Source organism: Plecotus auritus, assembly GCF_963455305.1.
Source record: "Plecotus auritus genome assembly, chromosome: 14".
Taxonomy (NCBI): Eukaryota; Metazoa; Chordata; class Mammalia; order Chiroptera; family Vespertilionidae; genus Plecotus; species Plecotus auritus.
Genome location: NC_137780.1, coordinates 903,689 through 928,627, shown reverse-complemented (window position 1 = coordinate 928,627; position 24,939 = coordinate 903,689). Strand labels below are relative to the sequence as shown.

The 24,939-nt window shown below is 62.2% G+C and overlaps 2 protein-coding genes across 2 annotated transcripts in view; both read right to left on the bottom strand.

Moving 5' to 3' along the window:
• Positions 1-16,573, bottom strand: part of CACNA1S (calcium voltage-gated channel subunit alpha1 S) — a gene marked incomplete at its 5' end in the record, with an annotated part of 40,672 nt that extends 24,099 nt beyond the window's left edge. The window contains 11 exons of the mRNA XM_080651063.1: positions 733-958; positions 2,028-2,188; positions 7,016-7,097; positions 7,446-7,591; positions 8,449-8,552; positions 8,945-9,150; positions 10,093-10,245; positions 10,424-10,566; positions 11,625-11,764; positions 14,548-14,653; positions 16,422-16,573. Coding sequence (XP_080507189.1) covers positions 733-958; positions 2,028-2,188; positions 7,016-7,097; positions 7,446-7,591; positions 8,449-8,552; positions 8,945-9,150; positions 10,093-10,245; positions 10,424-10,566; positions 11,625-11,764; positions 14,548-14,653; positions 16,422-16,573 — 1,619 coding nt within the window. The remainder of the gene's footprint in view (positions 1-732; positions 959-2,027; positions 2,189-7,015; positions 7,098-7,445; positions 7,592-8,448; positions 8,553-8,944; positions 9,151-10,092; positions 10,246-10,423; positions 10,567-11,624; positions 11,765-14,547; positions 14,654-16,421) is intronic.
• Positions 16,574-18,271: 1,698 nt separating this feature from the next.
• Positions 18,272-18,784, bottom strand: ASCL5 (achaete-scute family bHLH transcription factor 5; the record flags this gene model as incomplete). Its single annotated transcript, XM_080651059.1, has 1 exon — positions 18,272-18,784. The coding sequence occupies one exon, from the start codon at positions 18,782-18,784 to the stop codon at positions 18,272-18,274; it is 513 nt and encodes a 170-aa protein (XP_080507185.1).
• Between the last annotated feature and the right edge of the window lie 6,155 nt (positions 18,785-24,939).

Here is a 24,939-nt window from a genome sequence, read left to right as displayed (position 1 = left end):
GCCACCCGCATTCTTCCCTTCCTTCCCAGCATGCCTCTCTCTCCCTCTCTCTCTCTCTCCCCCCTCCGCTCCTCCCTCCCTTCCACTCTCTCTAGAAATCAATGGGGAAAATATCCTTGGTGGGGATTTAAGAAATAATAATAAAGCCTGGCGGTGTGGCTCAGTGGATAGAGCGTCGGCCTGCGGACTCAAGGGTCCCGGGTTCGATTCCGGTCAAGGGCATGTACCTTGGTTGCGGGCACATCCCCAGGTGGGGGCGTGCAGGAGGCAGCTGATGGATGTTTCTCTCTCATCGATGTTTCTAGCTCTCTGTCCCTCTCCCTTCCTCTCTGTCAAAAATCAAGAAAATATATTTTTAAAAAAGAAATAATAGCCCTAACTGGTGTGGCTCAGTGGATAGAGCCTCGGCCTGCGGACTGAAGGGTCCCGGGTTCGATTCCGGTCAAGGGCATGTACTTTGATTGCGGGCACATCCCCAGTGGGAGGTGTGCAGGAGGCAGCTGATGGATGTTTCTCTCTCATCGATGTTTCTAACTCTCTGTCCCTCTCCCTTCCTCTCTGTAAAATATCAATAAAATATATTTAAAAAAAAAAAAAAAAAGAGAGGACTGAGGTCCAGAGCTGGGGGTGATTTCGTGTGGGTTTGCAGGACCGCGGGACGGGGCGCCGAGCTGGGCCTGCGCCCGCCCGCCCCTGGCTGAGCCCGCGGCCCCTGCTCGGGCGCCCGCTCACTTGGTGATCTTGAAGAGCCTCAGGAGGCGGATGCAGCGCAGCACGGAGATGCCCAGGGGGCTCATGGCGCCCGACTCCACCAGCAGGACCTCCAGCAGGCCGCTGCACACCACGAAGCCGTCGAAGCGGTTGAAGATGGACATGAAGTACTGGCGCAGGCCCAGCCCGTACATCTTCATCAGCATCTCGATGGTGAAGAGGGACAGCAGCACCCGGTTGGCGACGTCTGGGGGGGGCACGGCGCGGGCTCAGCGTCGCCCTCCTTCCCCTTCCTCCTCTGAGCCTCTCGGCCTGGGGAGCCCGCCACCCCGACTCCCTCCCACGCTACCTCCCCCCAACACCCAGTGGGGGCATCTTTGCCCATGGAAAGAACACGGACCCAGCCCGGCCCGCATGGCTCAGGGGTTGAGCATCGACCTGTGAACCAGGAGGTCAGGGTTCGATTCCCGGTCAAGGGCGCATGCCCGGGTTGTGGACTCGATCCCCAGTGCGGGGCGTGCAGGAGGCAGCCGATCCGTGAGTCTCTCTCATCATGGATGTTTCCCTCTCTCCCTCTCTCTCTCTCTCTCTCTCCCTTTCCCTTCCTCCCTGAAATCAATAAAAATATATTTAAAAAATAAATTACTGGCATCTGTGTCCAGTGTCTGTCATGGGAATAGTTTGCCCAGACACCTGAGCACGCACCTGGAGGGCTCCCAAAGGGTTGCTATTGTTACCATGAGAAGGAAAGTTCCAGAAGTGACACCAGCCTGTAAGTCTAGAAGCCATGCCCCTATCTCATGGGCCTCATGGACCTCTTCAGCAAGGCCCAAGGCGCCACCCCCTGGCTGGCTGTGGCCATTGGCCCCGTCTGGCCTTTTCCCTGCCGGCCTCACCCTGCCAGTGGGTGAACAGGTGGGTGAGCAGGTGGGTGAGCAGGTGGGTGAGCAGGGGGGTGAGCAGGGGGGTGCCTCACCCTGCAGGTGGGTGAGCAGGTGGGTGAGCAGGGGGGTATCTTACCCTGCAGGTGGGTAAGCAGGTGGGTGAGCAGGGGGGTGTCTTACCCTGCAGGTGGGAGAGCAGGTGGGTGAGCAGGTGGGTGAGCAGGGGGGTGTCTCATCCTGCAGGTGGGTGAGTAGGGGGGTACCTAACCTTGCAGGTGGGTGAGCAGGTGGGTGAGCAGGGGGGTGCCTCACCTTGCAGGTGGGTGAGCAGGTGGGTGAGCAGGGGGGTGAGCAGGGGGGTGTCTCACCCTGCAGGTGGGTGAACAGGGGGGTGCCTCACCTTGCAGGTGGGTGAGCAGGGGGGTGCCTCACCTTGCAGGTGGGTCAACCACAGCGGCTGGTTGTGGTGCTCGGAGGCGATGGACAGGGTGTTGAGGGCCACGATCAGGATCACCAGCCAGTAGAAGGCCCGGGACTTGACCACGTCGTGGCATTTCCAGCGAAAGATACGGTTCCACTGCCTCCAGTGTCGGCTGGGGGGGCGGGGGGGACAGAGTGGGAGGAAGGCAGAGAGCGGCTTTACCCAAGCCCCACCTTCCAGGCCGCCCCTGGCCACACTGGATCTGACCACCCCCCTCCCTCTAGTCATGTGAGTAGTGGAGCCAGCTGGTCTACAATCTCAGGTCTTTTTTAAAAAATATATATATTTTTTTTTTGCCGAAACCGGTTTGGCTCAGTGGATAGAGCGTCGGCCTGCGGACTCAAGGGTCCTGGGTTCGATTCCGGTCAAGGGCATGTACCTTGGTTGCAGGCACATCCCCAGTAGGGGGTGTGCAGGAGGCAGCTGATCGATGTTTCTCTCTCATCGATGTTTCTAACTCTCTATCCCTCTTCCTTCCTCTCTGTAAAAAAAGCAATAAAATATATTTAAAAAAAAATTAAAAAAAAATAAAAATATATATATTTTTTATTGATTTCAGAGAGGAAGGAAGAGGGAGAGAGAAACATGCATGATGAGAGAGAATCATGCCTCCTGCACACCCCCTACTGGGGATCAAGCCCACAACCCCACGCATGTGATCTCCTGGTTCATAGGTCAACGCTCAGCCACTGAGCCACGCCAGCTGGTGTACAATCTCGGCTCTTACTAGCTAAGTCCTCCCTCTTTCAAAGGCGTTTAATGCTGGTGCCAAGCTCAGCGAGAAGTGGAGATAAGGCACAGTGCCTGGCACAGAGCCCCATGATCAATGTCAAGTTCAGCGAGGCCAGCGCTGGCACGCTACGCTCTGCCCGTTATAAAAGCACTTCCGTAACACATGAGCGGTGTCGGGCCCTGGGAGGGTTGTGGACAGGTCCTTGGACAGCAGGTGCTGGCTTTTGGGAGAGCAATTTGGCAGCGTTTACCAAGGTTTAAAACCTATACACCGTTTGACCCAGTGAGTCCTTTTCGGGGAATCTGCCAGCAGAAGTGTTCACACTTCTGCCAAGCTGCGCCCCGGGACCCTGTTTGTGTGTGGCCCCCAACTGGAGGGCTTGATTGAATCTGTGTAGCTAAGTGTCCACACCATGATTACTAAGTATCCACACCATAATACTAAGTATCCACACCATAATACTAAGCATCCACACCATGATTTTACTAAGTATCCACACCATGATTACTAAGTATCCACACCATGATTTTACTAAGTATCCACACCATAATTTTACTAAGTATCCACACCATAATACTAAGTATCCACACCATAATACTAAGTATCCACACCATGGTTACTAAGTATCCACACCATAATACTAAGTATCCACACCATAATACTAAGCATCCACACCATAATTTTACTAAGTATCCACACCATAATTTTACTAAGTATCCACACCATAATACTAAGTATCCACACCATAATACTAAGTATCCACACCATGATTACTAAGTATCCACACCATAATACTAAGCATCCACACCATGATTTTACTAAGTATCCACACCATGATTACTAAGTATCCACACCATGATTACTAAGCATCCACACCATGATACTAAGTATCCACACCATAATACTAAGTATCCACACCATGATACTAAGTATCCACACCATAATACTAAGTATCCACACCATGATTACTAAGTATCCACACCATAATACTAAGCATCCACACCATGATTTTACTAAGTATCCACACCATAATACTAAGTATCCACACCATGATACTAAGTATCCACACCATAATACTAAGTATCCACACCATGATTACTAAGTATCCACACCATAATACTAAGCATCCACACCATGATTTTACTAAGTATCCACACCATAATACTAAGCATCCACACCATGATACTAAGTATCTACACCATGATACTAAGCATCCACACCGTGATACAAAGTATCCACACCATGGGTTCTTTTACTAGGTGTACCAGTTAATAATGCGGATTCTTTTCAATAGATGGAGTTACACATATGTTGATATATATGCAATTTGATATGTATGCTATTTTGTTGTATTGACAACAAGCTTCAAAATTTCATATGTCAAATTTGCTGAAGGTGTTAACATCGTAGATATTTTTAATGCTTAAAAATGTCAAATTTTGTGCCAAAAAAAAAAAAAAGAGCATTTGTGGGAAGTTTCAATTCATTACTTTATTTTGAAGAAAAGTGCTGCTGAAAGTGATTGTATACTTCGGGAAGCTTATGGTGAACATGCTCCATCTCAAGATACTCGTGAACGCTGGTTTAAATGCTTTAAAAGTGAGGATTTCGATGTGAAAGACAAAGAACGTCCAGGTCAACCGAAAAAATTTGAAGGCCAACAATGACAAGTATTATTGGATGAAGATGTGTGTCAAACTCAAAAACAAATTGCAGAAAGATTAAACGTTGCTCAGCAAACAATTTCTGATCATTTACAAGCAATGGGAAGGATTTTAAAGGAAGGAAAATGGGTGCCACATCAACTGAACGAAAGACAAATGGAAAACCGAAAAGTCAGCAGTAAAATGTTGCTTCAAAGGCACGAAAGAAAGTCTTTTTTTGCATCGAACTGTGACTGGCGATGAAAAGTGGATTTATGTTGAGAATCCCAAATGCACAAAATCATGGGTTGATCCAGGTCAACCATCAACATCCACTGCCAGGCCAAATCGCTTCGGAAAGAAGACAATGCTCTGCGTTTGGTGGGATCAGGAAGGTGTGGTGTATTAGGAGCTTCTAAAACCAGGTGAAACCGTTAATACTGATCACTACCGACAACAAATAATCAATTTGAACCACACTTTGATCATAAAACCACCAGACTGGGCCAGAAGACACGGCAAAGTAATTTTGCTTCACGATGACGCACCATCACACACTTCCAAACCAGCTAAAGACACGTTAAAAGATCTTGCCTGGGAAGTATGAACCCACCCGCCGTATTCACCAGCCCTTGCTCCTTCAGACGACCCCTTGTTCCGATCGATGGCACACGCACTTTCTGAGCAGCCCTTCAACACGTACGAAGAAGTGGACAATGGGGTCTCTGAATGGTCTGCCTCAAAACAAGAGAAGTTCTATTGGGACGGTACACACAAATTCCCTGAAAGATGGGGGAAATGTGTAGCTAGCAGATGGACATTACTTTGAACAAAGCACTTTTGATGTTTCTCTTGAAATTGTCGTGTTTTCTTTGATGACAAAATCCACATTATTAACCGGTACATCTGGTACAGTATTACTAAGTATCCATGCCATGGAATATTTTACACCAAAGGAAACTGTGTGAGTTATCAGGCCATGAAAAAAGCCAATCTGAAAACTGTGTGACTTCCTGAAAAAGGCAAAACTTTGAAGACAGGCCCTAGTCAGCAGGGGTGGGCAAACTTTTTGACTCGAGGGCCACAATGGGTTCTTAAACTGGACCGGAGGGCCGGAACAAAAGCATGGATGGAGTGTGTGTGTGAACTAATATAAATTCAAAGTAAAGGACCGGAGGGGAGAGCAAGAGAACTGGATAGAACAGCCGGATCCAGCCCTTCGGGCCGTAGTTTGCCCAAGGCTGCTAGTCAGTGTGGCTCAGTGGATAGAGCACCAGCCTGTTGACTGAAGGGTCCCAGGTTCGATTCCAGTCAAGGGCACATGCCCTCGCTGATTTGGCTCTGGGGCTGGGAGGATCCTGGGAGTGGGAGGAGCTGGGGCTGGGAGGAGCCTGGGGCTGGGAGGAGCCTGGGGCTGGGAGGAGCTGGGGCTGGGAGGAGCCCTGGGCTGGGAGGAGCCTGGGGCTGGGAGGAGCCCAGGGCTGGGAGGACCCAGAGGCTGGGAGGAGCCTGGGAGTGGGAGGAGCCCTGGGCTGGGAGGAGCCTGGGAGTGGGAGGAGCCCTGGGCTGGGAGGAGCCTGGGAGTGGGAGGAGCCCTGGGCTGGGAGGAGCCTGGGAGTGGGAGGAGCCCGGGGCTGGGAGGAGCTGGGGCTGGGAGGAGCTGGGGCTGGGAGGAGCTGGGGCTGGGAGGAGGTGGGGCTGGGAGGAGCCTGGGGCTGGGAGGACCTAGGGGCTGGGAGGACCCAGAGGCTGGGAGGAGCTGGGGCTGGGAGGAGCCTGGGGCTGGGAGGAGCTGGGGCTGGGAGGAGCCTGGGAGTGGGAGGAGCCTGGGGCTGGGAGGACCTAGGGGCTGGGAGGACCCAGAGGCTGGGAGGAGCCAGGGCTGGGAGGAGCCGGGGCTGGGAGGAGCTGGGGCTGGGAGGAGCCTGGGGCTTGGAGGAGCTGGGGCTGGGAGGAGCTGGGGCTGGGAGGAGCCCTGGGAGTGGGAGGAGCCCGGGGCTGGGAGGACCCAGAGGCTGGGAGGAGCCTGGGAGTGGGAGGAGCCTGGGAGTGGGAGGAGCCCGGGGCTGGGAGGAGCTGGGGCTGGGAGGAGCCTGGGAGTGGGAGGAGCCTGGGAGTGGGAGGAGCCCAGGGCTGGGAGGACCCAGAGGCTGGGAGGAGCCTGGGGCTGGGAGGAGCCTGGGAGTGGGAGGAGCCTGGGGCTGGGAGGACCCAGAGGCTGGGAGGAGCCTGGGAGTGGGAGGAGCCTGGGAGTGGGAGGAGCCCGGGGCTGGGAGGAGCTGGGGCTGGGAGGAGCTGGGGCTGGGAGGAGGTGGGGCTGGGAGGAGGTGGGGCTGGGAGGAGCTGGGGCTGGGAGGATCTGGGGGCTGGGAGGAGCCTGGGAGTGGGAGGAGCTGGGGCTGGGAGGATCTGGGGCTGGGAGGAGCCTGGGAGTGGGAGGAGCTGGGGCTGGGAGGAGCCTGGGGCTGGGAGGAGGTGGGGCTGGGAGGAGGTGGGGCTGGGAGGAGCTGGGGCTGGGAGGATCTGGGGGCTGGGAGGACCCTGGGGCTGGGAGGAGACTCACACAAACTGGATGATCTTGTTCAAGCCCTCGATCTCATACAGACTCTCCGAGTCGGAACCGCCTTCCTCCAAGGACAGCTTCCCTGGGGACCAGAGAGGCTCCGTGGGCCGGCTGGCTGGGCCCCTCTGGGCTGGACAGACCTGGGAGGGGCCCAGCACCGGAGACAGCTGGGAAGGGCCCCCATGGGGGGCTCCCTCTGCTTTCCCGAGGGCGGGTTCCCAGGGACCCCAGAGGGAAGGGGCCGTGAGGGACCTGCGTGTGGTACCCCGTACCCCAGGAGGGGCCCTGGGAGCCACGAGTTTCCTTCTCTGCGAAGCAGCTCCACCTGCTCCCCCCGCCTCCCAGGTGTGTGGGGGTCAGGGAGGTGGTGCTCCCTGTGAGGGGCAGCCGGGGGGGGGGGGGGGCTGTGCCCACAGCCTTGGGCTCGAACCTTCTCTCAGGTCCTCCACGTCCATGACCTCGCCCTGCGTGATCCAGCTCATGTAGCCCCGGAGGTCCTCGTCCAGCTGCTGCTTCTCCCGCAGCTTCTGGAAGGTCCCCCTGGACTTGGCCTTCTCCCGCTCCTTGGTGAACTCCCTGCAGCGGAGCGAGGGGGAGGGGGAGGGGGGAAGGGAGGGGAGGGGAGGAGGTGTGCACCCCCAGGCACAGAACAGCTAGGTCAGTAGGTGGAGGTCACACCGCCAGCAGGTGCCAGCAGGCCGGGACCACCTCGCTCCAGAGTCGGGGCTGAGCCCGAGCTATGCTGACACCTGGTGCTGAGCTCCAGCTCCTCCAGGGCCAGAGGTGGGGCGTGAGGGACAGAGGCAGCAGGATGGAGGGGCTCCAGGGGAAGGGAGAGGAATTAAACATGGACGGGCTCCCTCCTGCACCTCTGTCTCTTCCTTCTGACCAGGGAGCACGCTCCTGGCTCAAGGGGACGCAGGCATGAGCGGAGGTTCTGATGCACGTCTCCCTGTCCTGGTCCTGCTCTTCCTCCTCCTCCTCTTCCTCCTCCTCCTGCTCCTCCTCCTCTTTCCCTCCTTCCTCCTCCTCTTCCTCCTCCTGCTCCTCCTCCTCCTTCCCTCTTTCCTCCTCCTCCTCTTTCCCTTCTTCCTCCTCCTCCTCCTCCTTCCCTCCTTCCTCCTCCTTCTCCTCCTCTTCCTCCTCTTCCATCCTTCCTCCTTCCACCTTCTTTCTCCTCCTCTTCCTGTTCCTCCTCCTCCCTCCTCCCTCCTCTACTCCCCCTTCCTCCTCCTTCTCTTCCTCCTCCTCTCCCTCCTCTTCCCTCCTACTTCCTTCTATCTCCTCCCCATCCTCCCTTCTTCTTCCTCTTCCCACTCCTCTCCCTCCTCTTCCCTCTCCTCTCCCTCTGTCCTCCCTCCTCCCTCTTCCTCCCCCTCCCTCCTCCATTGTCCTCCCTCCTCCTCCCTCCCCCCTCCCCCTCCCCTCCTCACCCGCTCAGCACACCCAGCACCAGGTTGAGGATGAAGAAGGAGCCCAGCAGGATGAGGGTGACAAAGTAGATCCAGGGCCACTCGTTCCCGATGGCATCGTTCACCTGGGGGGACACAGGTGGGGGTCTCACCCCCTGGCCTGAGGGCTCGGGCGCCCTGCCTGAGAGGCCCAGCCCACCGACCCTGGGGACCTGTTCTCTCCCAAAGACCTCAACCCTGGAGATCAAGGGCCTCCCGAGGGCCCAGAGGAGGGAGTCACCCGCGGGGCGTAGGGACCAGGCAGGGAGTGAGACCAAGCTGGACCCCGAGCGCCTGGCTGCCTCCTCCCCTCCTCTCGGAGCTTCCCCGGGACGCCGGACACAGCTGGGGGCCAGGGGGCCGCGCCCCTGCACGGGTTTCGCAGGGAAGAGTGAGAAGGAGCAGGACACGCCTGCCGGCCCGCCCCGCCGGCCCCCGGGGAAGCGGGGAGGAAGCGGGACGCGCGGGTGGGACGCACCCAGTACAGGACGTCGGTCCAGCCCTCCATGGTGATGCACTGGTACACGGTGAGCATGGAGAAGCCGAAGTTGTCGAAGTGCGTGATGCCGTGGTTGGGCCCCGGCCAGCCGCCCCGGCACTCGCTGCCGTTGATGGTGCAGGGGCGGCCCGAGCCCGTCCGGGCGCAGGGCGACGGCTTCTCGTTCTCCTCCGTGGCCACGACGTCTGGAGGCCGCAGCATGGGACGACCGGGAGGCGTGGGTGAGGAGGGGAGAGACGGGGTGAAAATGATTGTGTAACGGCCCGGCCGGCGTGACTCAGGGGCTGAGCGTCGACCTGTGAGCCTGGGATCAGGGTCGCTCCTCCGAGTGGAGGCCCCGGGGGTCACTGGCCCCGGCTGAACTGTCCTTCCGCCAGGCCCTGGTCTGGGACAGACCTTCCCCAAGGTCAGCAGGGGATTAGAGACCTCGGACCTATGGCTCACGGGCTCCCTAACTGTGGGCAAGTGACCCAGTCTCTCCCAGCCTCAGTTTCCCTGCCTGTGAAATAGAAACAATGCTTTCCGTCACGGGGCGATTCCCTAGGAAATGCAACCTCGCTCTTGCGGCTTCTTTTTATGTATTTTTATTTTTATTTATTTATTTTTAATATATATTTTTTTATTGGTTTCAGAGAGGAAGGAAGAGGGAGAGAGAGATAGAAGCATCCATGAGGAGAGAGAATCATGGATCAGCTGCTTCCTGCACGCCCCCTACTGGGGATCGAGCCCGCAACCCGGGCATGTGCCCTGACTGGGTATCGAACCCGGGACCCTTCAGTCCGCAGGCTGACGCTCTATCCGCTGAGCCACACCAGCTAGGGCTTTACTTATTTTTAAATATATTTTTATTGATGTCAGAGAGGAAGGGAGAGGGAGAGAGAGAGGAACATCCATGAGGAGAGAGAACCATGGACCGGCTGCCTCCTGCACGCCCCACACTGGGGATGGAGCCTGCAACCCGGGCATGTGCCCTGACCGGGAATGGAACCCTGACCTCCTGGTTCCTAGGTGGACGCTCAGCCACGGAGCCGCATCAGCCGGGCTCCTGTGGCGTCTTCATAGGGGGGGCTCCCCCTGAGCTGTCCCGGGCCCTGCCCAGCGCCCCGCCCGCCCCGCCCGGCACTCACCGGTCCCGATGAAGTAGCACGTCTTATGCATCTTGCCTTTGAAGAGCTCGAGGCCGATGATGGCGTAGATGATGACCATGAAGAGGACCAGCAGCGCGATGTGGAACAGCGGCAGCATGGCCTTGAAGATGGAGTTGAGCACCACCTGCAGGCCTGGGGGGGGGAGACACAGAACGAGGGTCAGCTCCCCCCCCCCCCCCCCCCGCCGGTCGCCTCCCATTCTCCACACCCCGGGAACCCTCTGGGACAGCCAGGAAGGAGCAGGACCCAGAACCGGGCCAGGGCGCAGGCTGGGGAGCAGGAGGGGGTCTGGGGAGACGGGGCCACCCACTGGGCACCCCCGACACCAGCCGGAGGGGGCGCAGCACGCGGAAGGCTCGGAGCGCCTTGACGTCCAGGCCGGCGCCCTTGCTGCTCAGCGGCGTGGTGTTGCTCTGGATGAGGTTGACCTGCTCCAGGATCACCGTGAAGACCCTGCGGGGGGAGGAGGGGGTGGGGGGGGGGCGGTCAGGTGAGCGCAGGCCCGGTGCTGGGGACCCTGTGTGTCCCTCTGTGCTCAGGGGCAGGTACAGTTTGGCCACGGCTAACGCTGACTCCTAACGTGGGGCCCAGGAGGGACCCAGAGCTTGCGTCTTTGGTTGCTGTTAATCCTCACCCGAGGATATTTTCCCATTGATTTTCAGAGAGTGGAGGGGAGAGGGGGGGGAAGAGAGAGAGAGAGAGAGAGACACATCCATTGGTTGTCTCCTGCATGAGCCCTGACTGGCGCTAGGATGGAGCCTGCAACCCAGGTACGTGCCCTTGGCCAGAATCAGAATCGAACCTGGGACCCTTCAGTCCTTGGGCCAATGCTCCAACCACTGAGCCACACCAGCTGGGGCCTGTCCCTCCCTTCCCCGGCCTCCTCATCGCCCTCCTCCTCTCTCATCGGGCTCCACCGTCCAATAGCCTTTGTTTTTTTAAAAAAATATATTTTTATTGATTTTTTTTACAGAGAGGAAGGGAGAAGGATAGAGAGTTAGAAACATCGATGCGAGAGAAACATCCATCAGCTGCCTCCTGCACGCCCCCTACTGGGGATGTGCCCGCCACCAAGGTACATGCCCTTGACCGGAATTGAACCTGGGACCTTTCCGTCCACAGGCCGACGCTCTATCCACTGAGCCAAACCAGCTAGGGCTCCAATAGCCTTCGAAATCCACCCCACGTCCTCCCTTACGGCGCCTGCTGTGGACGCCGGACCCGCGGACCCACCGTGCGGGGAGCAGCGGCCTCGGTGGGGGCCTGTCTCTGATGCCCTCGTTCTGGGCACGTGTGTGTCTGGGGCTCCAGGCAGAGGCTGGATGGCGAGGGATGTTCCCTGCCAGGCAGGTGTCCTCTCCGTCCTCCTCCCCGCCCCCCCCCCCCCACCTCACCCCGCAAGGCTGCTCCCTGGCCCAGAGCTGGGGTCTGTGTTGCCTCTGGGCTGCTGGGCCCTCGAACCGCCTCCCAACCGCCCCCACCCCCCCCCCCCCCCCCGCTCCGGGCCTCACCCCAGGAAGACAATGATGAAGTCCAGCACGTTCCAGCCGCTACGCAGGTAGGCGTCCGGGTGGAAGAGGAAGCCGTAGGCGATGATCTTCATGGCGGCTTCGATGGAGAAGACGATGAGGAAGAAGTACTCGAGCTTCTCCTGGGGGGGCGAGCGCGGCCGTCTCTCCTCTGAGCGCCCCCAGCGCACCGCCGCCCTTCCCTCCCCGGGCACACGGTTCCCGGCGGCCTCGGGACCTTGGCACCTGCCTGAATTTCCTCCTCCCCCCTCACCTCGCAGCCACACACGCCGGGCCGGCCCCTCACAGCCCACGGGCCTTCCCTTGGGAGTCAGCCCTCCCGGAGGCCTTTGCTCACATTCATGGCTTTTTCCCTCTGGTCGCGTGGACCCCTCACGACAATAAGTCACCAGGCCCGTTTCTATCCTGTTGGCCTTCAATCCTACCCACCGAACGATCAACTCTGTGAAGTGTGGGGACTGTTCATTTTTTAAAAAAAATTCTTCTTCTGTCAGGGCCCAGAATTGTGTGAATAAGGGAGTCGTCTGGAGCCGGGGTGGCCCACGGTTCTACCAGGCCCATGAAATCATTTGGTCTGGCTCGGCCAAGGCATGAGGGATGAGTTCATTACATGGTTGACCACACGTAGCGTGGCTCCGTGGGTGAGCGTGGACCTGTGAACCAGGAGGTCATGGTTCGATTCCCGGTCAGGGCCACAGGCCCGGGTTGCAGGTTCGATTCCCAGCGTGGGGCGTGCAGGAGGCAGCCGATCCATGATTCTCTCTCATCACGGATGTTTCTCTCTCCCTCTCCCTGCCTCTCTGAAATCAATACAAATACATCTACACTAATAAAAGAGTAAGATGCAAATTGACTGTACCTTCACGATGCCCACCAGCCAATCAGGAGTGAGTATGCAAATTAACACAACAAAGATGGTGGGTTAATTTGCATACGCAGGCACTGAGCGGCCGGGGGTGGGGCGGGACGCTTGCATCGTCGCCATGGCGATGACGCAGGCTTTCCGCACCGCCCCAGCCACTCCTGGCCTCTGGGCAGCGTGGGAAGGCAGAAAGGCGTCTCCGGCCAGAGCGAAGGCAGTGGAAGGAAGGCCCATTCTTGCACGAATCTTTGTGCATCGGGCCTCTGGTTAATAATAATAAAGGAATATACAGAGCTTTCTTAACAAAACAAAAAAAAGTGGGGGGCTGGGAGGTGGGGACACAGTCCCAGAATCCTTCCAATGTGCTATTGAGAGACTTTTCCTGAAAGGGGTGGGGGGGAGAGCCTGCTGTCCCAGCCACACCACCCACAGGTGTCCGGGCCCCGCCTCGGTCTCCATGGCCACCTCAGCCTCCAGGTTTGGAAGATGAGCCGCTGGGGATGAGGGCAGCGGCTATATTTAGCCCGATGAACTCTGGCTCCAAAGCCAAGGCCTGAGTGGGTGAGCCCTGCCTCCCTGCCCCCACCCCACCCCAGGCCTGGGCTGGGGACCTCAGCAGGGTTGGGGAAGGGCTGGGAGGGCTGGGCGGGCAGAGAGGCAGCTTTCCCGAGCCCCTCTGAGCACAGGCGGGACAGGAGTGGGTGCTCGGGGCCAGAACAGCCTGGAGGTGGACACTGGGGTCCTTGCCACAGATGCGGGGACGGAGGACTGGGGGGGGGGGGAGAAGCTGCCATAGGAGGCCAGCGCGGAGGGCACAGCTGGGCAGGTTACTGGGGTGTCCCTGTCCACGCTCAGTGGCTGAGGCGGGGCTGAGGGGTGGGACTAAGCACTGGTTGTCTCTGGGGGAGCGGGCAGTCTAGAGGTGGGGCCTCAGGCCATTTCGCCAGGACTCTTGTCGGACGGCCCAGCCCCACCCCGCACCTGTGCCCCGCAGGTCCTGGCTCCTGGCCGGGCCCTGGCCACAGCCGCCCTGGCACATTCCTGACCCTATAAAAAGGCACCGGCCTGAATGCCAGAAGCTCGGCCACAGCCTCTCCGAGGGTGTGCACAACCTGAGCCCAGGAAGGTCTGGGGGGGGGGGGGGGGGGCGGACGCCACGGTGAGGCCCGGGAGGGGCCGCCTCCCCGCGCCCCCCCACACACACACACACGGAGCAGCACCAGGACTACTTGACCACCGTTAGCAAAACTCATCCAGCCCCACCGGCGTGGCTCAGGGGTTGAGCGTCGACCTAGGAGCCAGGAGGTCATGGTTCGATTCCCGCTCAGGGCACATGCCCCGGTGGTGGGCTCGATCCCCAGGAGGGGGCGTGCGGGAGGCAGCCGATCCAGGATTCCCTCTCCTCATGGATGTTCCTCTCTCTCTCCCTCTCCTTTCCTCTCTGACATCCATAAAAAAAAAAAAAACATGTATTTTTCAAAGGTATTCATATGAGTCTCTGGCTGTGGGTGGGTATGTCCTTCAATGTAAGCCTGTTTTCTCTCCCCGAATCCAGACTGAGTGGGAGAGGAGGCGGGGCCCGATTCGGACCGTCCCTCCCGCTGGATGTGGTTCTATCACGTGTTACAGATGGGGGCAAGGATAAAGGGGTGCAGAACCCCAAAAGGCCCTCGGCTGCCCGTCCTCAATGGGAAAGGGCTCTCCCGATTCTAACCAGGGAAGGGACACGGGCACACAGCCCGTCGCTCACTGGCTGAGCCCCGGAGCCTCCGTTTCTGCATCTGTGAAATGGGACTTCTCCGCGGGGCTGTGCTGAGGTCTCAGGGACTCTCTGAAGGTGCTGGGCACAGTGTGCCCCCTGGAGGGGCGGGCTGGCAACGTTACCGGACCGAGGAGCGCGGCAGGCCAGGGGCAAGGCCTGCAGGTGGTTTGAGGTTCCCTATCCTTGTGGGGGGAGGTCCCAGGCATGCAGCCCACCACGGGGGGCCCCCCAGCCCGGTGCAGGCCCAGGGGGGGCGGGGGGCGGGAGGGAGGGCAGCTCACCAGGCCGATGTTCAGAGAGTTGTTGTCATCCTCGGGCATCGGCAGATACACCGCCAGGGCCACGCAGTTGGCGAAGATGGTCAGTAAGATGATGGTCTCGAAGGGTCTGGGGGCCGAGGTTAAGGACAGCCCCGGAGGGAGGCGTGGGTTTGCGGGGTGAAGGGTCAGAGGGCGCCGAGGGTCAGCCTGGAGGAGGCTGTAATGCTGGCTGGTGGCCCCGCCCCCCCCCCCCCCCCGCAGGTGGAGGGAGGCCGGGTCCCGGCTCTCCAAGGAGCAGGGAACTCACTGGCAGCTCTGAGGCCGCCGGGGCACCTTAGCTTTTAGGGAGTCTTAAGGCTCCTCTGTCAGCATCTGCTCCCCACCCCCGCCTGCCCTCTCCCCGGAGCCATCAATTCCTGAGATTAGGGCTCCCTCAGAGAAAGGGGGCGGGTGGGGGACAGGCCAGGTGCCTGCAGAGCCGGGAAAAGGGGACATCCCGGTGGGCAGGCGACACCTGAACCTCGGAGCCTGAGGAAGGAGGGGCTGACCAGCCCCTGGACCAGCACCCCCAAATCCACGCATCCTCCCCAGACACGCGCCCCTGAATAACCGTCTCCCAGAGGCAGCCCAGGCCGGGCCAGGGAGGGGTTGCTGAGGGAAGAGAGGGAGGGGGAGGGCCCGGTCGGCGTGGCTCCGTGGTTGAGCGTCAACCTATGAACCAGGAGGTCAGGGTTCGATTCCTCTCAGGGCACCTGCCCGTCTTGTGGGCTCCATGCCCAGTAGGAGGCGTGCAGGAGGCAGCCGGTCCATGGTTCTCTCTCATTGGTGTTTCTACTTCTCTATTCCTCTCCCTGCTCTTTCTCTAAAAAAAAAAAAAAAAAAAAAAAATCAATAAAAACATATTTTAAAATATTTTTTTTTAAAAAAAAGAGGAAGAGGGAGGGAGGGGGTAGCTGCCTTGGTTGGCCACCCAGTTCCCCGGGTGCTGCAGGTGCAGAGCAGGGAGAGAGCCCCTGCCCAGGAGGTAGGAGATCCCGCCCACCACACCTGACCAGACCCGTGAGGCAGGGCGGGAGGCCGCGGGGACTGGATGGGGGGGCTGGATGGGGGGGCTGGATGGGGGGGCTGGATGGGGGGACTGGATGGGGGGACTGGATGGGGTGCGGCAGCTGTGGGGGCAGGGCTGGCTCTGACCCCAGCTCTTCCCACCTGGGCCCACGTTTTCCGCGTCTGCCTCTTCGCCCTTCCTCCCGGGAACAGCTGGCCGGAGCCCGGCTCCCAAGCCCTTCGGAAACATCTCAAATATTCCCGACCCTCCCTGTGAGTCCTCCTCCGGCCTCCTCCCTCCCTCCCTCCTGCCTCCCTCCCTCCCCCAAGGAACCCAGACACCCCCTCGCTCTTCCTCCTGGAGCCCATGCCACACAAGAGGGGCCTCCAGCCGCCCCCCCCCCCGCCCAGGTGGGGTGCGGGCCTGCCCCTGGCCGTCTGGTCCCCGCACCCCCCAATCCCCAGCAGCGGGTCCTGTTCAGCTCCTGTCTCTCTCTCTCTCTCACCCTCCCATCAAGGGGAAGGATTCCTTGCAGGCCCCCCCCCCCCACTTTTACTCTCCCCATCCTCGCTCGGAAAGGAGGCTGCTGCTTCAGAAACCTAAGGGGAGCCCCTGGACGATGTGGACAACAGCCCCCCGAAGCACCCCGCCCTGCCACAGGCGGTCGGGGGGGCATCTCGCCATCACCATGATCCCCCCGCCCCCGCCAGATCTTCCTCCCCCACCCCCACCTCCCGCCGAGGCCTCCCTTCCCAGCGGCTCCTCCCGGACAGCCTCCCCATCTCCTGGCCCCGAGTGTGACCCGTGGCCACCTTCCCTCGCCCGCCCTGCGCCCGGCCGAGGATACTTCCACTCGACGATGCTGATGCAGGCCTTCCTCAGCGGGTTCTCCAGGGTCAGGCACAGCAGGGCCCGGGGGGGCCTGGGCAGGATCTCGGGGGCCGGCTTCTTGGCCTGCTTCTTCCTCAGGCCCTCGTCCTGGGGGGAGGCCGGCTCCATGTTCCCGGCGGCCTGGCTCTGCTGCTCCCCACCCAGCAGCCCTCTCCTCCCTGCGTCCCCCGCGCCCTCGCCCTCGCGTGGGGACTGGCCGAGGGGTCTGGCCGGAGTGCGCAGGGCCAGGCCTGCCCCGGGCCAGCAGGGGTGGGGCGGGAGGATTACTCCCCGCTCCCCGGGAGTAAAATTAGCCGCTGAAGCCAGGCAGCTGTCACTCCTCCCCAGCCCTCGGAGGCTGGGGGTGGGGTGCTGACGGCAGGGCCCGTGGGGGACGGGTTGGAGGGTCAAGGCTGGCGAGACCTCAGGAAAGGCGGACCCGATACAGAGCCCCCCGGGACAGACTGGGTCCCTTGTGCTCACCTGCTGAAGCCCCATGACACTGCCCAGCAGAGGTGAGGGGGGCCCTCAGCGCCAGGAACAGCCCCCTCCCACCCCAGCCCCACCCCCTCCTTGGGGAAGGGAACCTCTGCAGGCAGGTGGACGGCTCCCAGAACACCCTGGGTCGAGCCCCCCTCGGGCACAGCCCCAGCCACACCCTGAGGTGCCCTCTGCTTGCTGTCCCCTCCCCTCTGACTGTGCGAGGGTTGAGGGCTTTCTCTCGGGGACTCTGCCCCCCCCCCCCCGGAGCCCTGTCCCTGTAAAGCACCCCACATCCCACAGCCCACACCCCACACCCCACAGCTAGCACCACGACGGAGTGGGAAGGAGAGAGACACAGGGCACACGAGGGCAGACTGTGGTCCGGGCATCAAAACTCAACACGTATTTTATTTCATCCTTCGGTGCCAGCGGTGCCGATATGCCATTGGGTGCCCCGGCCAGAGGCCCGCGGCTGCGGGAATCCGTCCTCACCCAGCTGGGGCGCAAAGGCAGGAGGAGGCCGCGCTGGGGGTGGAGGACGGGGACGGCGCCCTCCACCTGGGAGGCCAGAGGGCGCCACGCGTGTGTGTGTGCGTGCGTGTGTGTGTGTGTGTGTGTGTATGAGAGAGACAGAGAGAGAGAGAAAGAGGTGTGTGTGTGTGAGAGAGAGAGAGACAGAGAGACAGAGAGAGAGAGAGAGAGAGAGGTGTGTGTGTGTGTGTGAGAGAGAGAGAGACAGAGAGAGAGAAAGAGAGAGAGAGGTGTGTATGTGTGTGTGTGTGTGTGAGAGACAGAGACAGAGAGGTGTGGGGTGTGTGTGTGTGTGTGTGTGTGTGTACACGCCCGCGCAGACCAGCTCCCAGAGGAGCGGTGTTGGAGGCCACCTCGTGGCGAGCGGGACAGGCGCACCCGAACCTGAGCGCGGCTCGCCTCCTGGGGCCCGGCAGACGCAGGGCTGCCCCTGTGACCCGAGGGCGGCGCGGGGCTGCGCCTGTGACCCAGAGGGCGGCGCAGGGCACCGCGGCCGCGTGCACACCCCGGAACTGGGCCCCAGCCTTCCACGCGCGAGGCCGAAGCGGAGGCGGAGCCAGTCCCCGGGGGACGGTCCAGGGCGCCCTCCTGCGGGCGATGGACGGCGCGGCTGGCGGGCTTCCCCAGGCCCTGCGCCCCTGCTCCACAGTCGGCGTTGGCCCCTCGGACCCACCCGCTCAGCTGGCACCGAGAGGCCGGCGGTGGCGGGGAAGGAGGGGTCCTGGACGCGGAGAGCGCGCATCTCCGAGGGTCCGCGCCGCCCCGCCGTGACCCCGCAGCGCTCTGGGCACGGCGCGGCCCTGCGGCCCCCAGTCACTGGCTGGATTCCTCGGGCTCCGGGCCCGGCGAGGCGGGGAGGTGGGCGCCCGCGGGCGGCGGGGCGTCGCGCGGGGGCTCGGGCCGCGGGGGGCCGTCGGGCGCGCGCAGCAGCTCCTGCAGGTGCCGGATGTAGCGGATGGCGGCGCGCAGCGTCTCCACTTTGCTCAGCCGCCGCTCGGCCAGCGCGCGCGGCAGGTGCCCGCGGAGGCGCGCGTAGCCCTCGTTCACGCAGCGCACGCGGTGCCGCTCGCGCTCGTTGCGCTTGTGGATGAAGGCGGGCTCGAAGGCGCAGTCGTAGGCGCCCAGGGCGCCGGGCCCGGGCGCGCAGGGGAACAGGCCCGCGTAGGCGGCGGCGGGGCCCGGGAACAGCAGGAAGGGCATGGCGCCCGGGGGCTCCGCGGGCAGGGGTGCGGGCCGGGGCGGGGGCGCGGGCCCCAGCGGCATGCCGCTACCGGGGGGCGCCGTCGGTCCCCGCTCCATCAGCGCCCGGCAGAAGTGACCGTTCATGGTCCGTGGTCCACGGTTCATGGCGCCGCGGGGCGCTGCGCCCAGGGCCGGACCCTCCCCGAACCGCCCCCGCTCGGGGTCTGCGCGTCCCCACCGCGGGGACGCGTCACATCCCCAGAAGCCGCTCTGGGGTTCCAGGACTGGTTAGGGGTTCTCTGAGCTCCTTGGGGTGGCTGCCGCGGTCCCCCTAAGGGGCACCATCGCTGCGGACCGGGCGCGGGGGGAGGGGGGCGCCTCCGGGCAGAGGCTCAGCGCGCACAGGCTAGGACCCAGCCCGGGTCCACGACTCGGGCCCGCACCCTCCTCCGCGGATCATGGGCACCCGCCTCGCCTGCAGCCCCCGAGGGCGCCTCCCGCGGGCGCGAACCCTGCGGCTCTGCGCGGGGGCCGCGGGACCTGGTTCCTCGCTGGTTCCTCGCGGCGCGTTGGAGACCCCAGGCCGCTTGGGGCGTCGGGAACTGACCGCGGATACCTGCGCCAGAGGGTCCCGGAGAACCGCCCTAAAGAAGAGGAATGGACAGACACATGGACACATGGGTTAGGCGAGGCCCGCGATGACGGCCGGGTCACCCCACCCTCGAATGGGGTGTCGCAGGCTTTGTAAGGGGGGGGCGGGGCGCCTGCTGACGGCAAGAGCCCAGAGCAGGGGTCGCGGCCCTGCAGTCCCCTCCCAGGGGCGCATGGACCCCTTGCTGAGTTAGCCACAGAAATCCAGGGCTGCCCGGACGCGTGGCTCAGTGGTTGGCGTCGACCTAGGGGCCAGGAGGTCACGGTTGGATTCCCATCAGGACACAGGCCCGGGTTGTGGGCTCCATCCCCGGTGGGGGGCGTGCAGGAGGCGGCCGATCCATGATTCTCTCTCCTCATGGATGTTTCTTTCTCTCTCTCCCTCTCTGAAATCATAAAAAAAAAATATTTTAAAAGCTATAAAATATCCTGATTCCTGTGGGAGGGGCGTCCCTCGCAGGTGCTGCAGGTGAGCGACGGCTCTGGTCGGGGGAGGCGCCTTAGGAGGGTGACCGTGGGAATCAGATGGAGTCCAGCTCCGGGAGCGGCGCCCCTGGGAGTCGGACGAGGAGCCCCCTGGCCTCGGCTCCAGAAAGCTCAGAAGTGGGACCCTCCCCCCCAAAAGCCTGGGAGGACCTGGTCTGTCCTCTCCGATCCATGGACTGGGCAGAACCGGTGGCCAACAGCGCCACCGTGTGTCCGCGAGGAGCAATGGCAGCAGATGGATGGAATTCCAGGTCCAGGCCTGGGGGTGGGGGGGGGGGTGGGGAGAGGAGGGGGTGCGTGGAGGTTTGAACTCTGTGTTCTAACTGCCCGTGGGGGCCCCAGGTCTTTGGGGACACTCAGGCGGCACCGAGTGGGAACGGAGCTTGCCAGCGAGGCAGGGCAGCGCTCCTAGGGGCTCTGAGGCCCGGCAGCCGTGACACCCCGCGTTGCCAGGGACACAGCGCTGACGCCCACGCTCACCCCTGTCCGGGGCGAAGTCTACGGGGAAATTCCACCCTCACGGGCTTGGTGTTCTTTCCTCGGGCCTTCAAGGCATAGGGTAACGGAAACCGCAGGATGGATTCAGCGGGGGTCCCACTCCTGTCCATCAGCCTGTGCACCCGCCCCCCTCCCCTCCTCCCCCCAGAGCTCCCCCCAGGAACCCGCTGAGGCCTGGGCTCCCAGGACCAGCTCGAAGCTGAGAGCAAAGGGCCCGTCAGCCCTTTCCTACGTGATGTCCAAGCCACGGACGGGACAGTCCCCCCGCCCCCCCACTCCCCATCACCTTACAGCCAAGGAGGCGAGGCTCACAGAGGCACGGCCACTGGCCCCAGGCAGCACAGCTGCCCCAGGGCTGAGTCCGATTTCCACTCGGGCACTTGGGCTTCCGTGTACACGCCTGCGAGGGACAAGCGAGACTGACCTTCAGAGCCTGGCCCGCTGGCTCGGGGGCCGCCGAGAGCCGGGCCCGAGAGCAGTGGGGAACCTATGATCAGATGTAATGCCCTCCACGTGGGGCAGGATGCTAACGCCAGGGGGTGTGCGCGGTCCCACGCGTGCACAGCTGTGCCATCCCCGGGCGCAAGGCGGGGGAGTTCCGGTGTGTGTTTGCACAGGGACACGGTCTCGGCTCCGGGGTTTAATCCCCTCGGGGAGATGTTACAGATGGAGAAACTGAGGCTCAGAGAGGGTCCATGAGCTGGGGCCAGACCACGCTTCTACTAAGCAGCAGGATTTAAAAAGCGGTGAGATGTGAGCCCGGCCCGGCGTGGCTCAGTGATCGACCTCTGAACCGGGAGGTCAGGGTTCGATTCCCGGTCGGGGGCACAGGCCCGAGTTGTGGGCTCGATCCCCAGTGTGGGGCGTGCGGGAGGCAGCCGACCCGTGATTCTCCCTCATTGAGGATGTTTCTAGGTCTCTCTCCCTCTTCCTTCCTCTCTGACATCAATACAATATATTTAAAAACAAACAAAAAAACCACGAGATGCTTGTATGGCCCTGTGCCGGACACGCATCCACGCTCACGTGACTCCCACGGCAGGGCCCCGGGGTGGGGGGGGCAGATGCTGGTGCTGACCCTGTTCCAGCGGATGGGATGGAGCTCCAGACCCGCAGGTGGCCTTGGTCACCCAGCCACTCGGGGACGGAGCTGGGGCCTGACCCTGGCCGTGGGCCCTGGACGCTGCGCCCCACCCTGGACGCTGTAGCTCTCAGCCCTCTCCCGCAGCCACACGCGGCCCAGCGGTCCCAGCCTCCACCCCCTGCATGCCCGCTCCTGTCCGGGGACCCCCCCCCTGGCGGGTGTCCACCGGGAAAAGGTGCTTTAGTCTCGGGGCACCGGACCAGTCCACCGCCCGGCTCACCCCCTCCTCCCCAGCCTGCGGGGCTGGGCGGCTGGGCTTTCTCCGGGAGCAAAGCCTCCCTGGTGACTGAGCCCCAGCAAACGCGTTCCTGGCCTCGCGTCCCGGCCGCCACCTGCGTGCGGTTACCTTCTGGGCTGGCTCCTCCAGTGCTCGGCCTGTGGACTCCGGGTGGGGGACGGCGGGGCCTCCGTGCGCCCGCCTGGCCCGGCTCCTCGCAGCCTCTGCCCCGCGTCCCCCACGGGCCCAGGAGCCAGGTACCCTCTACCTGCGGGAGCTTCAAACGCGACACACCCAGAAGGGGAGGGCGGAGGGCACGGGGCTCCTCTGATCTGGGATCCGCCCCGAGGGGGAGAGGCCGCTCCTGGCCTCCTGATTGGCCCCCCGAGTCCCTGCGGGGGGCAGGTGGGGACGCGGTGCCCCAGGGTGCTGCCTGCGGAGTGCCCAGGAGGGATGGCCCCCGGGAGGAGAAGGGTGCGGGGTGGAGCCGAGGGGGCGCCCGTGAGTGTGCGGGGCAGGAAGATGGGGGTCTCTCGTGGGGGAAACCCCAGGTCAGGGCGCCCCTCTGAGAGGCTCCGTTGACACCAGCTGGGGTGTCGGGGGGCTGGGAGGTGACCCCTGGGTGCTCCCGGATGGACCTGGGACCAGGAGGCTGCAGTGTGGGGTCCCCTAGGCGTCTGGTCTGAGCCCCGTGGCCCCATGGGGAGCCCGAGACGGAGGCAGCTGCCAGAGGTGGTCTCTGTAGAAACCCAAACCAGCACAAGGCCCAGGTCCTCCCAGAGTTCCTGCCCCAGCCAATGGCACTTAGAGCTCGGCTAATATTTTCTTTTAAATAAATCGATTATTGCCCTGGCCGGTGTGGCTCAGTGGATAGAGCGTCGGCCTGCAGATTTAAGGGTCCCAGGTTCGATTCCGGTCAAGGGCATGTACCTTGGTTGCGGGTACATCCCCAGTAGGGGGCGTGCAGGAGGCAGCTGATCGATGTTTCTAACTCTCTCTCCCTCTCCCTTCCTCTCTATAAAAAAATCAATAAAATATAAAATAAATAAATAAATAAATAAATAAATCTATTATTGATGTCAGAGAGGAGGGGAGAAAGAGAGAACAGAAACATCCATGATGAGAGGGAACCATGGATCGGCTGCCTCCTGCACGCCCCCTACTGGGGGAATTGAGCCCACACCCCGGGCACGTGCCCTGATGGGAATTGAACTGTGACCTCCTGGTTCACAGGTCGATGCTCACGCCGGCCGGGAAGGCTAGTGTTTCCTGGACAGACCCTCAGCCCCCTTTACTGGTCCTTCACACGAATACCCATCAGGCCTTGCGGCGGATGTGCTGACGGCACCGGCTTTCCGAATGCTCGTTAAGACAGTAGCACGGCCGTTAGAGCCACCAGTGCTGGGCCGGGCACCTCCCAACGCCGCCTGCAGGTGTGAGCCCCAGGGTGGTGTGTTTAACCTCCTCACTCTTGGTCGGGAGAAACGGAGGCTCAGGGAGGGGGCCAGGCGGGACCAGGGCTCCTAGCTCGCAGCTAGAGCCCTACCCTCAATTCCACCTGATTGAGGAGCCCAGCACCCTCAGCCAGCTCAGCTCCACGCCTGGGGACGCCAGCGGCCGAGGACACCCTGTGTCATCACCCCCCTCACTCCTCCCCCCCACACCACAGGAGGCCCGCCTGGTTGCGCACCCGTCTCTAGGGCCCATCACCCCCCCTTCAGGGGCTTGCAGGGCCCCCCATCCCTCCTGCCAATGGGTGCTGGAGCCACAGGCCAGGGGGCAGGAGGTCACGGCCTCAATGAGGAGCTCGGGCCTGGGGAGGTGGGAGCCATTGAAGGTTCTGTAGGAGGGAGGTGACGTGAGCTCTGGTGGCCCCTAGACTGGCAGTGGCCCCTGAGGAACGGTGAGGACAGGGACGGGGAATGTGGGGACAGGGCGGAGGGGACGGGAGAGGATGGGTTGCTCGGCCACCAGGAGGGGCAGCGTGGGACTTGTGAGTGAGGACGTGCGGGTGGCAGACGAGCGCATGCAGGTTTTGGGGGAACAACTTGGTGGGGGACGGTGCCCCCGGTTCAGATAAACCTAAAAGCCAGGCAGAGGCGGGGCGGTCTTGGACACTCATTGTGATGGGCTCCGTGGCTCCGGGGGGAGGGGGAGGGGGGCGTCCAGCCGAGAGCAGAGCAGGTGGCCAGGCCCCGAGCGCGGTCGGTCGGGTCAGGGCTGGAGGCAGAGATTCGGGCACCGACACCCGGAATCTCTGGGGCAGACGCGCATCTAAGATGGAGCAGGGAGGGGGCGAGCGACATTAGGGAGACGGGCGCTGGGGGGGTGGGGAGGCCCCAGCAGCCGCGGGAAGTCGTGGAGGCGCCTTCAGGGTGAACGCAGGAGGGTCCACGGCCCCAGAGGGGGATGGGCTGGATCCCTGAGCCCAGCGAGCTGCCAGGAGCGGCAGGAAGTCAGGCTGCTCCTGAGCTGGCGTCGCCGTGGCGACAGGACGCAGGGCCCGGAGCGTCCGGAGCGGCGCGGGCCGGCAGGCGTCGGGTGCGCGGCACACGCAGCCCGTGTCCTCGCTCGGGTCTCCGGCACGTGGACCTCCCGCCACCCCTCCCCCCCCCCGACTTCTCGTTGGCAGAGCACCCCAGCTCGGGGCCCCACCATCGACTCCGCGCCCTCGTGCTGTGTCCCTCGCCGGCTGGGGGGCCGACCCGTCTCTGCTCCCCTTTAGCGTTTGCTCCTGGCTCTGAACTTGGGCAGATCTCTGCAACTGGAACCCCGCCTCCCCAGGGCCCCGCCCGGGGCTCCACACGAGGGTCTCCGGGCGGACGCCCTCGGACACGCGGGGGACAGAGCAGATGGCTGGTCCCTCCGGCGCTGTCTCTGCCTGGGCCCCGGACACCCTGCTCGGCCCTTCCCGGGTGGGACGGGGGTGCCCAGCACTGGGGTCTCTGCGGCCCAGGGAGCAGCTCCCTCCTGTCTCCCTTGCTGCCCCCCCTCCCACCTGGCGGTTTCTATTTGGGTTTGGTGGTGAGCACACGGGCTGGGTGAGACACGGACTGTGTGAGCACATGGACTGGGTGAGACACGGGCTGTGTGAGACACGGGCTGGGTGAGCACACGGGCTGGGTGAGACACGGGCTGGGTGAGCACATGGACTGGGTGAGACACGGGCTGTGTGAGCACACGGGCTGGGTGAGCACATGGACTGGGTGAGACACGGGCTGTGTGAGACACGGGCTGGGTGAGACACGGGCTGTGTGAGCACATGGACTGTGTGAGACACGGGCTGTGTGAGACACGGGCTGA